The 17,660-nt window shown below is 34.1% G+C and overlaps 1 protein-coding gene across 1 annotated transcript in view; it reads right to left on the bottom strand.

Moving 5' to 3' along the window:
- LOC124357822 (neurobeachin-like) overlaps positions 1 to 17,660 on the bottom strand; it is a 628,187-nt gene that overhangs the window by 213,441 nt on the left and 397,086 nt on the right. Inside the window, 8 exon segments of the mRNA XM_046809880.1 lie at positions 6,711 to 6,847; positions 8,052 to 8,172; positions 9,026 to 9,170; positions 11,536 to 11,711; positions 12,008 to 12,116; positions 13,918 to 14,044; positions 14,315 to 14,617; positions 16,850 to 17,045. Of these exon segments, the coding sequence (XP_046665836.1) occupies positions 6,711 to 6,847; positions 8,052 to 8,172; positions 9,026 to 9,170; positions 11,536 to 11,711; positions 12,008 to 12,116; positions 13,918 to 14,044; positions 14,315 to 14,617; positions 16,850 to 17,045 (1,314 nt within the window).

The following is a 17,660-nucleotide window of genomic DNA, read 5'->3' as shown; positions in this document are numbered from 1 at the left end:
GTGCGTACATAACGAAGAGCCAGGAGTCGCCACTGCATACTGCGGACCGGCTCGGTCCGGACATGCCTGCTGCTAGGCCTACCACCTGACAGTGCTACACTGCGTTGTGCGTACATAACGAAGAGCCAGGAGTCGCCACTGCATACTGCAGACCGGCTCGGTCCGGACATACCTGCTGCTGTTGCTGCTAGGCTACACCTGCCTCCTGCACTTTTGCGCGTACAAAACGAAGAGCTAGGGGCCGCCACTACATACTGCAGAACGGCCCAGACCGGACATGAGTACTGCTAGGCCTGTCACTGCTACACTACGTTGCGCACGCGTACATAACGTTAAAGATACAAGGGTTGGTAGTAATGATGATTAAATTAAATATGCTTTCAAGCACGATTTCAGTATCCTTTATACAATTCAATATCAATTAAATGTAATTTTTCTTTAATGAGTGTACTTATCACTGGTAAAATTTCAGTGGTGTTCTTATTACAGATACTGAAAGTCCATCCCGGAGTAAAGACATAAATGAGAATACAGAAAATTACATTACGGGGGGGCCTCTGGTTTCTCTAAATTAACTTGCAGCATAGTCAGACAGCTATTGCACTCTAATCATTCAGCAAGACAGCACCCACTGGACTACTACATATTGTTATCGCATTAAGGTCAGCTAGCAGAAGTATTTGGCTGTGACCATAGGTCAGACATTAAAGAGGCTCTTCCTTACATTGATTGAGAGAAGGAGGAAAATAATTACATAAATGTTTATACTTGGGGGGATGAGCCAAATATTATGATTTGGCTCCATGTTGCAGTAGTCAAACCTGTTTTACTGGATAGTGCTACTAACTGGTAGCTGGAAGTTGTGTAGAATTCGAGGCACTGCAGCCAAATTCATTAGATATATTGTGTAATCAGAGGGTAAGATAATGAATAGGCTTGTCTATTCCCTCCCCCCCAATATGAGACACTGCTATTTTGTAAACACAATGTTTAATGTTTAATTTATTACAAGAGTTTGAGCCTTTAGTTTTGATGTGTGCTTCTTCTGTGCAATTTGTTTCATAGAGACAAAAAAATTGCTTCAAGATAATTCAATATTATCATCACATTTTAAAATATTCGTATTTTCTAGAATAATTAATTACAGTGTCTGAAAAAGATTTATTGATATGACCACAAGACAACCAGAAACACCTAAACGTAAAACCACAAACATCCTGGCCACAGAATTACTTATGCAGCTTGACAAATATATCAACCAACATACTAACCACAAACCATTTAACCGTCTCCTACATATATGAATGGGAAAGCCATGACTGACTGCATCAGTCATTCATTCACTTTCGCTTGTCATTTATTCACTAGGCATATTCTCTCATCATAGAGTTGTGACGAATTGCTGAACCTTGATTTCTCCAATTCTGTACTCTATTCTTTGTAGAAAACAAAGCATTTGACCCAAATTAAAGTGTCACACTTAATCCTGTTATAGACACTGCTAAAGTCAACCTTATCAAAATCACAATTTATTTTATTAATAGAAACTACCACTCATTCTACAACTCACCGAACCTTTCAATGACCAAAAGCAACTTTTTAATAGAACTTTTTTTTAGTACTAATATAATATTAAAATCGTTCATTAATTAATTTCATTTCATTAAAAAAATTATACTTTTTTTAGTTTGTATTTTAAAAAGCATTGCAGAATTAAACATGGCATTAAACAAAATTGGGTTAAACCTTAGGGTTGTTATTAACTTTACTTGTTCAGTACGTTTTTTGTATGACTAACAAGAATTATTTAACTATTACCGTAATGCAATAAATAATTAGATAATTGCTATTTTATAAAATATTAGTTCATTGTCAAAACTCTGGCGTGGAATGATAATTTCCGAAAGAAATTAAACCCCCTGATCAACGTTTTATTTTGATAAAAATTCCTCGTGCCCAGACATACATTTACTAGAAAATTACCACGCGTTCTTTAACCCCCAAGAACATTAACCCCCCCTCCCGGGAATTGCCAGGTAGATGAACTCCTGAATTAAATTACACCCCCTGATCTACTTAATAATCTGATAAAGGTAGTTTTTAATTTATTTACACTAAATCTGTTTACACAACAGCTGACCAGTGCAGACTTTTATCCCAAGCGTTGTACCAACTAAACCATAGGTCCTAGATCAAATCTAAGGGCACAATCAAATTAAATTTCCGACAAGAAAGGTCCAGCCACTTTTTGTCGTATCTCTAACAGTTAAGCCACAAAATGCCCTTAAAGTCAAAACTTTTGTTAAATTGGGATAAAAATCAACAAATTCTAATTCTAATTTACAGATTTATCCTGTCACCGAATTCCTCTTATCCCCGAATTTTAAGCACTTACTTTGGGGGCCTGGGGGCGTAGCCTTAAATATAATATAGCCAAAGGCGAGTCTTAAATATAACTTTGAATGTAAATATATATATTATTTATTGGGTTTAAAACTCTTAAGAAACTAAATAATTTAAAAAAACGAAGTGCTTACATGGAAATTAAAAACAATTATATTAATTTTGTTTTTACCAAAGCTTAGACCATTAGTTTAGTTTGTGTAATGTTTCATTTTATTTTTTTAAGGAAAGTCTGGACCTCTTTTTTATCTTTCTTCTATCCATTCTGATGGGCCACTGGTGTATAAAAAGATCTTATCAAAAGGAATGAAGGACAGATTTTGTACTGACATGATGTGAACCTGCACTAACGTTAATTCAGATACAAGACCAGATAGATACCTTTGAATCTCCACTAGCTCACCAAAAATTTATTTAAACAACTTCATTTTAGTCAAAATTACATTTTTAATGTCTTTAATACTTTTAAAACTTTTATATGATTGAATAAAAACTTATAATGAAATTTAATCCAGAGTATTACAAAACTAATAAACTATCAATAGTAAAAATGTAATAAGCAATAAGTAACAGTTGCCTTTCTCATAAAAATTGTATATGGAAGTAGAGATGTAAAAATAATAAAGAACCTAAATGATTGGGATTCTTTTTTTATTTAACATCCTTTACAGAACTAAAACTGATGACATTACATTGTCTGTACATAATTCAATCTTGTAAGTGTTAAAGAACCTATATACAAAATTACACAATTAGAGAAGATATCCATATATCCATATAAGACTAAAAATAGGTACAGACCTATGTTAGATTTATGTAATGTTAGGTTTGAAAAAACTAAAAATAGCCATAGTTATGAGTTATAAACAACGAGAAAGTCTGGTATGTCAGCCTGTATATCATGCCTTTAACTCATGACCTCTTACTAAAAAATTGGAATGTTATGGGTTTAAAGAAGTTCCTATTTTATTTTTTGAAACTTTGAAACTTATCTGAAACTGAGTTATTACGAAGTCAAAATATATGATAACAGGGGCAAAGTATTTTGTTATGGTTGGAGGGAGAATCATGCTGGTGTTCCACAAGGTTTGATTTTGGTTTCTTTATTGATTTTGTTATTCATAAATCATTTCATTATTAATGTTAAGTCTAAATTGTTTTATTTGCAGAATATATAAGCTCTCTTTAAATAGAAAAACATTACGTCGATCTAGAATATTCTGCACAGCAATCACTCTTCGATACGTTGAATTGGTTTGAAAGCAAAGAAATTGAATATTACCTAAAAAATTTTTTGAAATTTACAAATAAATAATGACAGGAATAATATTTATAATACTAATTTAAATTCTCAATTGGAAAAATCTGCAAAATTTCAGATAGCACAATGTTTTTTTGCAGTAAATTTGGACAGTTTCTTAAGTTGGGTGCCCCATATTAAGACACTAGAGGTAAAATAAAGTAGAGAATTATTTGCAATTAAAACTGTATCTGAAGTAATGTGATATTGTTAGTGTACCATGGCTACTTTTTCACTAATTAGATATAGCATCATTTTCTGGAGAAGTACTAATAAAATCAATTATATTTGTATACAACAGAAAAAAATCAATTAGGTTTATGTTTAAATTAGGACCTCTTCCAAATCATATTTAATGAATATAATATTTAACAGTTCAATTACTTTACATTATAGAAATGTTGAAACTTGTTAAAAAAACCCCTATTTATTGCTACGGCCAAAATGAATGACTTTTTCAACATGAGAAGAAAATACAGTATCAGTTCCCAATTCATAGATAAGTGTTTTGTAGCATAAAATTTTAAAATACAATCCGTCCTAAATGTTACAAATTTTTAAATGTTTTTTACAAAATACACTTAAAACATCCTTTTTACAAGTAAACGACTCAAGAAAATGTACCAAAACACACAAGGCAGCTTAAGCGCCAGATAATATATTTCTCTAAATAACAGCTGAGTCAAGAAGCACCAGCATGCTTGAATGCTGCTATAGTGTGAATATTATGGTGTTCAGAAGCACCTCTTTTAGCACCGTATATTATATCACAAAGTGTGTTCAATCAAACAAACAACATTACTGTACGTTGAAGGAGTAAAGCCTTGTATCATGATTTTGTACTCTTTTATACTGATTTATAAACAAACATAATAATAAAAGTAGATTCATTGGTATAAAATTCCACAACATCAGTACTGCTTCAATAATTTGTCATTGGTACTGTTCTGGAACAACATTACTCGTTTGATAAAGTGCCATAAAGAATTAAAACTCACTTACAATGCTTTGTTACAAACATTTATTATGTAAATGAGTGTTTAGCATATGTTTGGAAGACCAACCAATCATAACACTGATTCCAGCACGATTTGTCTGGAAAATTGGTGAATGAATGAAGTTTGTATGAATACTAACTGTGTTTTTGAATGCTGATTTCAATTAAGTTTGAATGGAAGATTTTGTCCTAAATGATGCTCATCGTACATGTTAATATTGAGTAATACATGTCTTAGGAATACAGACCTTGATTTGACTAAGTAGTGAATAGTTTTCAAGTGGTACCCAACAAAATATACTGATAAAATAGTATAATTATTTTATTTTATTTTGGTAATATTAACCTATGGTGTAGTTGTATTAGGTATACAGTTTTGTGAAACCATCAGATAGCAGCCTATACAAATATTCACCTAGAGATAAATGGAGTCCTAACCGATAGTGAATTGTATTGAACCATTGTATGTGGATCGATTCACGTCATTATTTCAGTAAGAATTGTAATGATTTAATTGCACTCATTAGAATCAATGCAAGGTAAATAAATTTCACAGTAACTACTTAGAAAAAATATATTTTTAACAAAAGACTAACACTTATGCTTGGGCAGATGATGATGAGCTTTATGTACTTATTATTTTCAGCAATTGAAATACTATGAAAATAGTTACAGATTAACTGTTTTAGATTTATAACAGAAATAATTTGGTTCAGCAATTACATGGTGAAAAAGTATACAACAAATTACAACAGAAATAGCTGACAGTACTGTTTACAATGAGGCATAGTTACTATGGTGTAACTTGCAGTGAAATATCAAGATATTCAATTATTAAAAAAAAAGACCAATAAATATAGATAACTATAACAAGGGTTATCCAGAAAGTAACCACCGTTTATGGGTAGCACGAGAAGTAACGGAGGTAACACCACCATGTTGGCATCAGTGTACACAGTGGTTCAGTAAGCTACTAACTGTGCAAGGCAGAACATTGTACAATTGCGTGTTGTCCAGTGATAACCTCGAACCCGATTGCTGTAAAAGAATATCCTGCTAAGAATGATGTGCCGGGTATCTTTAGGCAAAAAATCACTCAGCAGCCGAGATTCATCATGTATTGTGTGCGGTTTATGGCTCAAACATGATGAGTGGATGTGGAGTCCATCAATTGGTGCATTATTTTAAAATGGAAAAACACATATTCACAATGAAGTAAACAGAAATAGCTTTTCTCTCATCAGTGATGACTTAATTAACAATAAATAAAATGTTTGTGATAACCTCACTTCACAATTTCAGAACTTTACAATAATGTTTTTAAAATTTCTTGGTGTTTTACACGAGATAGTGACAGAAACACTAATCTACCACAAGTGTTGTGCTTGTTAGGTGCCGAAACTACTTGCCAAAAGAAAGATGAGTTCTGCCATAGACTTACTCTCAGTATGGCTTTGAAGGAGAAGAAATTTGGAACAAGATTGTTATTGGCGATGGAACTTCGGTTACCTGTGTGAATTCTGGGACAAAACAGCAGTCAGATTTTTAGGCAGAGGGTATTTCAAAGACTATTTAAAAGATATGACAAGTGCTTGAATCTCTTTGGCGACTATGTAGAAAAATATAAAAAAGTTATAATGTTCAGTTACGGTATATGTAATAACATTTTTGTATCTTAATTGGTTAACTTTTTATTTCACAATTGTATGGATAACCCTCATGAAATCTTCTAACAATAAAATATTCTTTGATGTGAGTCTAAACATAATGCACCCAAATTAATCCCCTTCAGAAAGAGGATAAATATGGAGATCTTGTCATCTGGACTTTCCTATCCAGAGCTCAATATTTCTGCAATATTCTGAGAGATATTAAAATAGCTTGTAATAAAGAACTGAATTTCTTGCAGAATTAATAATTTCAAAAACTGTATGTACTTTTCTTACCTACATCAAGCCACTAATATCATACAATAATGCCTATTCTCAATGGCTACAGAGAGAGACTCACCTCAGGGTCAAGTTTCTTGTACTCTGGATCCTCCTCGTCCACTTCAAAGTACAGCTCCGTTGAGGTGATAGATATCATTCCGGGAGCCACGAGACCCGGAGCCACCAGTCGCGCCTTGGTGCTGATATTTACCGGCCCTGTAACACAATAATGTCACTCAATTAACAGCTGTAACACATCCTGTATAGTTAGTAATTTAGTAGTTAGTAACTCTCAGAGAGCAAAGTAATGACACGAAGAATCTCCAAAATAGTCATTCAGAATTTCAAACATTTTATTAGTTTTTTTTTTTTTTTTTGTAAAATTAGCACTTTTTAATATTCAAATGATAATGCACAAAATAAATTTAAGATTTTTCCGAATATCCAATAAAAATATAAGCAAATCTAAATAGAATTTGGATGTGTATTAATCATATCTTTAAAATGAGACATCGTCTACAATTTTAATACTCAAACTAAGGTAATTAAAGTGTTTGAAGATATTAATCTTATGGGCTAAATTCAGGATGGCTGCCAGTACATTGGCTCTTAAGTCAAGCTTTTTAGTATTGATAAGAAATTTAAATGAGAAATATGTGACAAGACTCAGCCAAAACTATTAGGCATAACAATTGATAGAGATCTTAAATGGACTGATCATACAAACAGTGTAACCAGAAAACCGAAATCTGGAATCTATGCAGTAAGATGAAATAAGTGAATAGGAGGATTGGAATAGCGAATATAACATACCATTCTGCTGTTGAATCTCATATCAGATATTGTACATCAATGTGAGGAGGAATATCTCAGAATAATTTTAAAAAGATCTTAGAACTCCAAAAAAAAGCAATTAAAACACTCGCAGATCTAGGGCCAATAGAGAATTGTAGAGAAGCTTTTAAGTCTTTAAAGCTTATGACTGTAATAGCACTATACATCTATTCTGTAGTTGTCCAGACAGTTCAAATGGAATTACCAAGAGCTAAAGACATCCATTCACACAAAACCCGAAGAGCATCTGAATATCTACTCCTGGACACCACACCATACGATACAGCAAGAAACCATCTTATATGGGAAGAAAAATCTACATCACTCTGCCATATAATATGAAAAACTTGGAGAGAGAGAGAGGGAATTCAAGAAGTCTTCAAGACTGGCTTGTGGAGAGAGACCCTTCTACACCATGAAAGAATACTTTGATTCATTAAACTCTTCCATATTGTAAAGCAAGAGACCAGAAGATTTTAATTGATTGTAACTGTTGACACCATTAAACTTCTTTACTATGTTGTAAATAAAGAACTGTTGAATATTTGACTATTGACTAGTTATTGGATAGAGGATGATGACTTACCGGTCAGATCAACATCGAGGTCCCTGTCATCAGTGAGCAGTTCACTGTCGTCCATGAGGTCGGTGGACTGGGACTGCTGGGAGTGGGACGCAGCCAGGTGTGCGTGGAACTCTTCTCTAGCCTAGAACACCACATTACATGTTCAGACCATGGATAGAGATTTGGAGATCTAGATTTGCAGATATTTACAATAATTTTAGTCACAGATTATATTTGTGATTCCTGAGGTATCCCAGAAAAATCCCCCAGGAGCGTTCACTTCTACCTGGTTTATAACTTCCAGTTGAATCTACACAAGGTACAGCAAAACCGATCAATAACTTAAATCTGGGCAACCTTATAGATGTCCAGGAGCGGTACATCACTAACCGCAGATGTTGAGATATTGCGGTGCAAAATGTAGATTGATAGGTCTAGTCTACTGCGGGAGATGACTGTTGGAGTTTGTGGGGCTCCCTAAGTGTTAAGGGCTGTTGGTAGCCTAGACATAAGGATGTGTCACCTCCTCCCAGCCTGCTTTGACTGGAGAGGCTGGTACAGAACTGGCTTTCCCTTCTTCCAAGGAGACTGAGATTAAGGCCTAAAATCCTTCCTCAAGGATCTTGACAGGAGGCAGCTACTACTCCCAACCTTACCCATCTACAATATCCTGTCACTCCAGAAGCAGTGCAAAGGTCCTTGTAGGACTAAGTGCAATTTCTGAGGTTTTTGTCCTAAGAGAACAGAATATCCTAGAAACAACTATGTATGTACTGTATGGTGTACCATATATGTTTTAATAATTATAATTTTATGATGTTTATAAAAATGGTTTTTTACACTGGACTATCCTATAATGATATTAAGTTGTAGAAAAGCAGATTGCAAGTGTATTACTATAGTTTTAGAGTCAGCAACGATGAATATTTGCTTACACAGGGTTTTAATATGAAGATTGATAATGAGTAACTAATGAACTATTTGATATACTTCACCTGTAAAATTGCATCTTCAGGAGCTCCATGTTCTAAAGCGGCTTTCAGAGTCGCCTGAGGATGACTCGATCCTCGTGGATTGTGTACAAAACGCTTTCTTCTTCTTGCATCATCTTCCCATGCATCCAGCTTCCAAAACTCTTGTCTGCACAGTTATATTTCAAAACTAAGAGACTTGATGCAATAATACATTATTATAAGAACACTCTCAATTAATTCTTTGATATAAAATATATAATAATGTATTTTAAATATTTAATTGAAAAATTGTTAGGTATATTAACTACTTTATATTTCTTATTTATTGAAGTTTATTATAATTAGAGACAATATAACAATGCATTAAACAAGCATCCACTATCTTATCTGTGACCAGAGATTATTATCAATAATGTTCATTGTTAGGTGTAAAAATCCAAATACTACTGTATGTTTTGTAAACTGATAATTGGTTGCTCTCTTATAGAGATAACACTTGAAGATACTAAATTAAAATCTCATAATAAATTGTTTTCATTTTCTTAACCCTTTTAACCCCGACGTCCGTACTATACGGACGTCGTAAAAATGGCGTCAACTCCCGACGTCCGTATAGTGCGGACGTGCACTTTTTATTACTTTACTGGCCACCTATTTCACCAAATGCTTTGAAATTTCACGGACTTGTGCACAAAGATATTTTGCATCGAAATATATTAGTTTGTAATGGTTTGACGTCGTATTTTGTCAGTCTGTGACTGGGCAATTGCAGTTCGTCTCGACTGACTGCTCACGCTTGTTGCAGACAGCTGTATATCACGTGGTTGTGAATATTCCGTTTTCTTCACAGTTTTAGGTTAAAGCAGTGTAAAGTACGGCAGTTACAGTTTAGTTTATTATTTGTTTGATTTCAAAATGAGTAAAAGACATCGTTCAAGGTCTCCCGTAAGTGAAAATACACTAATTAGTAACCTAGTTGCAAATGGTGTGGGTGTGATTAGTGACGACAATTTGAGTGAGGGATATCTTGAAAATTTACATTTTGTAGTGATGTAAATATTGTTTTAAAACTTTTTTTTAATTTAGATTATGAACAGTTTTAGTTATTTTGTCAGAAATAACTTTGGTTTTATGTTTATTTTAAGTACTGTGAATTTCAAAGGTCTTGTTACATTACCTTGCCCAGAAATGGCAAAAAGAAAAATTTACACGGCTTTAAAAAAATTGATGTTACTCCACTTGTAAATAAGTTAGGCCTATAATTTTTGTTTTCTTTTATTAAGGATTAAATATATCATAACGTAAATGGGTATTTTTGTATCAAATATTTTTTTATCTATATGGTTTCGATGATCAAACTTGAAATTTTTTCATTTTTATTCATTTTTTATATATGTATATGTATGTAAAAAAAATTAATTTCAAAATAATAATTTTATTTGTATATTTCTGTAAGCCACATCTATAAAGAAGTAAAACAAAAAAAGAATTACCTAAATATCTTTAAAAATAACTGAGTTATGAATTTTTTACAAAACCCTTACATTTTGTCTGAAAATGGCTTGGGATTTCTGGCACATCACTTGATTTAATGGCCGGGGTTAAAAGGGTTAATTTTTTATTTAAACGAATGGAAAACATACAAAACAATGTTATTAATAACTCAGTTCCTAGAGATAAGTAATGTCTTCATTTAGTAACTCAATGCCTTACTCTGCATTAAGTTTCCCTATAATCAATAGTCTCTGAAAAAGGAGAAAAAAGGATAATGCCTTCTATTAAAAAAATGTACAACAAATGTACACATAATTAATTTAACATTAATTTGTCTAAAAGAATCTGCAAGTAAAATAAACAGCCAACATATTAAAAACAATGGAAAGTACATCTTAAGAAGGACTTTTTCAAAATAGAAAAAAGGCTTCAGTCAGTTTTAGCCATACACACTATATTCTCTAAACTAGATCTAAACAACATATCAAGCACAAGTAAATAATTACATATAGTAATAATAAATGTTAGTCCAGGAAAAAAAAATCACTACTGTTATCACTAATCTAAGCTCAATAATAATAATAATTGAAGTACGTTTGAGGGAATAAATAAGCTGATTTTTTTAAATAAAAAACTATTGTTTTCATGATTACACATTCTATTTATTTTAAATACAATTTAAAAAAATGATTCTTTAGTGTTATACTTAAAAAATGAATAAAAATATGGACTTTTTTCCATTATGTAATTAAAAATGAATTAAAATAAGATAAATGAATAGTTTATTTTAAACATGATGTTTTAAACCAATGTAAATTGAGCGATAACTATCTTTACATTACGCTTTTAGACAAACTACTCTCGTTAACATAAATGTCCAAACCTAGGTTGACATAATGTTTACTACAATAGTAAACAGCAGTCCCAGACACAACTCTTATTTGAAAGTTAAATCCTACTTTCACAACTTTCAAAACGGGTCGGTTTGAACATGTCAGATTTGCAGACTAGTTAATGTTAGGTAATTGGTAAGTTACCTGGCATGTGTGGGATCCGTGTAGCCCCAGGCTCCGTGTTTGTTGGACAGAATGTTACATATCTTTTCCAGCAGCCGGCCGGCTATCACATTGTCTCTCCTGCGCGCCGCTGTGATGAGATGGTCACACATCCGCTCCTCCTCCCGCCGGTCCAGCAGTGTTTGCGCACATTGCGACTGCACAACATTACACATCATCCTAGTTAATGGATTTTCTATCTACCTTTTGATACTAAAACGGACATAACTTAAAACAATATGTCTCATTTAAAAAAAAGACTTTTGAAACTAAAACAGATGTCACTTAAAACACTCTATCTCATTTTATATAGAGATAAGTCTATTAAATTTATTGAATTAAATTTAAGTTGTCGAAACTAATTTATCATGAACTAAGTTAGATTATACTTTCCACAAACATCTAATAATAATAATTAAATTGTGCTACTAAAGTGAATTGTGCAAATGCTTACCTCAAAGTCGGCATGTTTCAACACATCATCGGCTCTCATCCTGTTGAGGATGAACTCAGCTTCGTTGGCCACCCGGACTATGTGGTCTTTCATAGCATGTGACAACAGCCTACAACACAAAATACGCTTAGTACACGTTAAAAAAAAAAAAAAAAAAAAAAAAAAAAAAAAAAAAAAAAAAAAAAAAAAAAAAAAAAAAAATCAAGCCTAATATAAAAAATTTGAAATGTACAGAAATCAATATATATATATTGATTTCTGTAAAGTTCAAATATATATATATACTGTATTTAATTCCGTACATGGAAATTTTTGAAAGTCTCCAGAAAATTTTATGAGCTGTGAAAAAATAAGATAGTTTTATGAACCTCATTTTAAAGTTTGAATGCCAAAGATGATGGGAAAAAAATACAAGATATCACAAAAATTACCCGAGCTCCACCCCACTTACCTCTTAAGTTGCACTGGTGAATAAAAAATCGGAATATTAGTTACATGTTCAAAGTAAACGTTGAATCACTACAGTAGGTTTTTCTAATAATCTGTTTTTAATATACCAGCTGATATGAACAAAAGCTGATATAAACATTGCGTGTATTATTGTTTATTAATTATAGTGTTCTGTTTGAAATGTTTAGACTGCAAATTTGTGTACGAGAATTTAAGAACCGTGTTCAGCAGAGGAAATGTTCTTCAGGATAATTTACAAACAACATTTACCTGTATTTAATAACAATAGAGAAAAACATGCTGTTTTCTTTGTCAAAACTCAATTTCCATTACAACTAACTTTTGCAATGATGATAAATAAAGCTGAACATCAAACCTTTGAAAAGATTGGTATTTACTTTAGAAATCATGGACAATTATATGTAGCTGTAGTAGAGCAAGAGTGACTTAAGACATGAAGATTTAAAAAGATAATTGAAGAAAACATGAAAAAATAAACAATAATGGCAAGAACCAAGAAGTACTATTGAGATTATAACATGCACTAATATTTAATTAACAAGATTAATGTAATTAATATTGTGTTTGTATCTAGGTTAACTTTATAACAAAGGCTCAAAGGTCAAAAAGCTTATAGAAGTAAAAATATAAATTTATCACCCAATCACTGTTTTTGGCAATCTTCTGTACAGAGTTCTGCCACTTCCGAGAGCATACTAGCACCACCAGTTACACCACAGAGAGACTGTTCTTTAACATTACACTGAATGGCTTACCTGCCCTCATTGATGAGCTCAATGAAAGCCAGTCCGGCATGTTTCTGCAGAGAGTTCTGCCACTCCTGCGAGCACAGCAGCATCACCAGCTCCACCACAGAATGACTGTTCTTTAACATTACACTGAATGGCTTACCTGCCCTCATTGATGAGCTCAATGAATGAAAGCCAGTCCGGCATGTTTCTGCAGAGAGTTCTGCCACTCCTGTGAGCACAGCAGCATCACCAGCTCCACCACAGAATGACTGTTCTTTAACATTACACTGAATGGCTTACCTGCCCTCATTGATGAGCTCAATGAAAGCCAGTCCGGCATGTTTCTGCAGAGAGTTCTGCCACTCCTGCGAGCACAGCAGCATCACCAGCTCCACCACAGAATGACTGTTCTTTAACATTACACTGAATGGCTTACCTGCCCTCATTGATGAGCTCAATGAAAGCCAGTCCGGCATGTTTCTGCAGAGAGTTCTGCCACTCCTGTGAGCACAGCAGCATCACCAGCTCCACCACAGAATGACTGTTCTTTAACATTACACTGAATGGCTTACCTGCCCTCATTGATGAGCTCAATGAAAGCCAGTCCGGCATGTTTCTGCAGAGAGTTCTGCCACTCCTGCGAGCACAGCAGCATCACCAGCTCCACCACAGAATGACTGTTCTTTAACATTACACTGAATGGCTTACCTGCCCTCATTGATGAGCTCAATGAAAGCCAGTCCGGCATGTTTCTGCAGAGAGTTCTGCCACTCCTGCGAGCACAGCAGCATCACCAGCTCCACCACAGAATGACTGTTTTTGAATGTTGTCAGACCTGAACAAATTCAGCGATCATTCTTCAAAACTCTAATAATCTAAAATCTAAAAAGAATCTATTATTTTAGCAAATTGTGGTAAATTTTGTTTTAAAATAATAATCATTTTATAAAAACTACTTAGTAATTAAAAATGAATAAGAATACAAATTAGTTAGTTACTAACATCCACATAGAAGAGAAACTGAATTATTCTGATTTTTCAAATGTGGATCATTCAAATTAAACCTAAAATATAAAATTAGTTAGACAATTGTTGTTTTACTCACCTTTTCCCTCCATGAGCAGCTCTTGGCCATGGGAGCCAACCAAAGTCTTGGACAGGAAGGGGGCAAAGTCCACCATGATTTCCCGAAGCAGAGGACAAACAGAACCCAGGGCTGTCTCTAACTGCTGGGTGAGGGAGGCCTCTCTGGAGGGGGTGGGCACTGGCATGGGAAGTGGCACACTCTTGATGGGCAGTTCCTCTGGGCAAGGTGGTACTGGAGGGTCACTGGGTGGCACTCGCACCACACTAATCTCTGCCCGGGGCTTCTCCCCCCGCTGCAAGTTCCCTTCCGAGTCCAGGCTTCCTGCATAGCATAGAATAAAAAAACATAAGCAATTGATCATTTCAGAGAACATTACACAACAATACAGATCGATAAAGCTTTTCAAAAACACATAGTGAAAATTAGGTGTCAGAATGTACCACAATTAGATAAAAATCAAAATGAATCTGTCCAAAACTGGACATATAATCCATTTTTTTACATGTGAAGCATGACTAGATAAAATAGGTACAATTTTAAAATTATGTAATATCAAAATAGTACTGAATGTAGCATTCAATGTTATGGTATTGAAACAAGTTATATTAGAACACATTAGCCACACAATACATCAGGATAAAGAAAAATTAGCCATAGTGAAGCACGGTCACCAAACAAAACATTAATACAATTTTGTAAAACAAAAGTACTTGTAATAGTTTCACACTACTATCAGACAATAACATGAGAAACCTTAGAAATAATTTAGAAATATACTATCTTCAATGAAGACAACACTATCAAACTACCAAAAAGCTGGCAACCTGTGATAAAAGCCATATTGATCAATGTTGTAACATTGTCATTTTATTGGTTAAGCTTCAGATTCTCTTACCTCCCAACTCACCTGTATAGGCAGATATGTATTATTGATGATTACAGTTTAACACCCATTGGCTGAAGTTGGTTCTTTACAGCAAGGCCAAAAATTTCAAGAATTTAATTGTGTAATTACTGTTTTTAAGTTGTTTGTACTTAAAAACTTAGCTCTTAGTTATGACAATGGCCATGTATGTCTAAGAACTAAGATAATCTTACTAAACTCCGCTTCAATAATATTTTTACTGCATATCATGGTGAGTTAGTGAACAAAATCAAATAACTACATTTACAGGTGATTGTGAACAAATCAAACACAATTTGTATATATTTAGAGCTAATATTTGTGTTAATAGTAGTTTCAGTGACCACGAGAAAAAACCACTTAATGCTGATAGCGTCCAGTATTTGATACCATTGTTATACATTTTTTTAATGTTTTCTCTGATATGTATGTTTATTTATTTTTAATGTTAATTGAATCATAATTAACCATTTATTACAGCAAACAACATAATGAGGATTAATGGATGCTGAACATTTCGATACTTGTATATATACGAGGGTCGTCCACAAAGTAACCTCCGTTTTGAAATAAAAAATAAACCAGTTGAGATACAAAAAGTTTATTATATAAATGTTAAAACTAGAGCTTTTCTCTACTTTTCTACATATCACCATACAAATTCAAGCACTTATATCTTTTAACAGTTTTTGAAATTCCGTCTTTAAAAAAATCTGCCGCCTGAGAACGTAGCCAACTTGTCACAGTGTTTTGAAGCTCTTCATCACTTGCAAACCTCTGAGATGCAAGCCACCGCTTCATGTACGGGAAAAGATAGAAATCACCGAGAGCCAGGTCCAGGCTGTAGGGGGGGGGGGAGGGGGTCAAAAACGTCCCATTTGAACTTTTCCAAAAGTTCTGTTGTTCTTTGAGCTGTATGAAGGCGGGCGTTGTCATGGACAAACATAACACCAGATGTTAGAAGACCATGACGCTTGTTTTAAATCGCTCGTTGTAGCCATTTTAAGGTTTCACAGTAAAAGGTTTCAGGAAAATGATCCGAAAGTTCCGAGATTGTGAAGCGACGGTTCTTGCGAATTTTCTCATCCACTTTGATCACCAAGTCATCACTGAGAGATGACCTACCACTCCGGTCTTCATCGTGAACGTTCGTTCTTCCATTTTTAAAAAAACGAACCCATTGACGGACTACACCTTCTCTCATAATGTTTGGGCCATACACTGCACTCAATTCACGATGAATTTCAGCTTCTGTGTAACTTTTCGACCACAGAAATCTTATTACACCACGTACTTCACACTTGGCGGGATTTTCTATCATGGCGCTCATGTTTTTACGTTGTAACAAAAGAACGCGCGATCGCACGATGCTCTCCCTTGCACAGTTAGAAGCGTACTGAATGGCTGCGCACACCGATGTGAGAATGGCGGTGCTACCCCCACTACTTATCGCGCCACGCCCAAACGGCGGTTACTTTATGGACGACCCTCGTAACTCAGCTATGATGAGAAGGGGTGACTCAAAGGGAATGTTGAGTTTGGCTCCATTTCACCTTCCGCTTAGCGTATCGTCTGAATTGTGAAATTGTTGCAGATTTGCCTCATGACCCTAAAAATATTGACAGACAGGCCTGAACATGTAGAGTTACCTCTGAAATGCGACATGTTGTGAATGTTCCTGGGGTCTTCATTGACGTGCTGAGTGTCCTCGTTGAGGTTGACGTCTGTCCAGCTCTCATCGTTAGTGGTCAGGTTGGTGTTCTTGTTGTCGTCTGTTGTATTGCTGTCTACATCCGACGCTGGTTGCGAGTTCATCGAGATCACTTCCTCCACGGACCCGATACTCTGTACACAATTACTTGTCAGATACACAGATGCAAGGACTACAGATAAATCGTTATTGGTCAACGGTATTGTCCATATGATTCGGAGTACACTATTCTTTGATCCTAGGTGAAAACCTGTCCTACCAACATCCACAGATGTAGATACAATCTAAGTTCTTTCATTATTACAGTTAAGAAATCAAACATCTTTTGCTGGTTTCAGACAATCAATAATCAAGATAGAGGTTCATAATACATAGCCTATACCTATAAGTTAAAAAATGTAACTAACATTATAATGTTTGTAATTGCTAAAGTTACGTATAGTGTTAGAATATTTCATTTCACAATTTACAGACACAATTAACAGATTTAAAAGTTTTAATAGACGGTATAAAATCGTAACACAATAAACTGTGATTCAAAATAAACTAACGTTGCATGTAGTAACAAAATTAGATCATCTCAGTTGACATAAATAATTTATACACATATAGCTAGCATTATTTCACAGAATGTTGCACACCTAAGTATAAAATAAGCATGAGAAAAAGAATTATAATAATTCCTTATTATTAACAAGCTATACATCAAGAACATAATCAATAACAACATGCCTGAAAATAAAATAACA

This window comes from Homalodisca vitripennis, chromosome 3 (genome assembly GCF_021130785.1).
Source record: "Homalodisca vitripennis isolate AUS2020 chromosome 3, UT_GWSS_2.1, whole genome shotgun sequence".
In the NCBI taxonomy this organism is placed as follows: domain Eukaryota; kingdom Metazoa; phylum Arthropoda; class Insecta; order Hemiptera; family Cicadellidae; genus Homalodisca; species Homalodisca vitripennis.
This window is presented reverse-complemented; position numbering and strand designations above follow the sequence as displayed.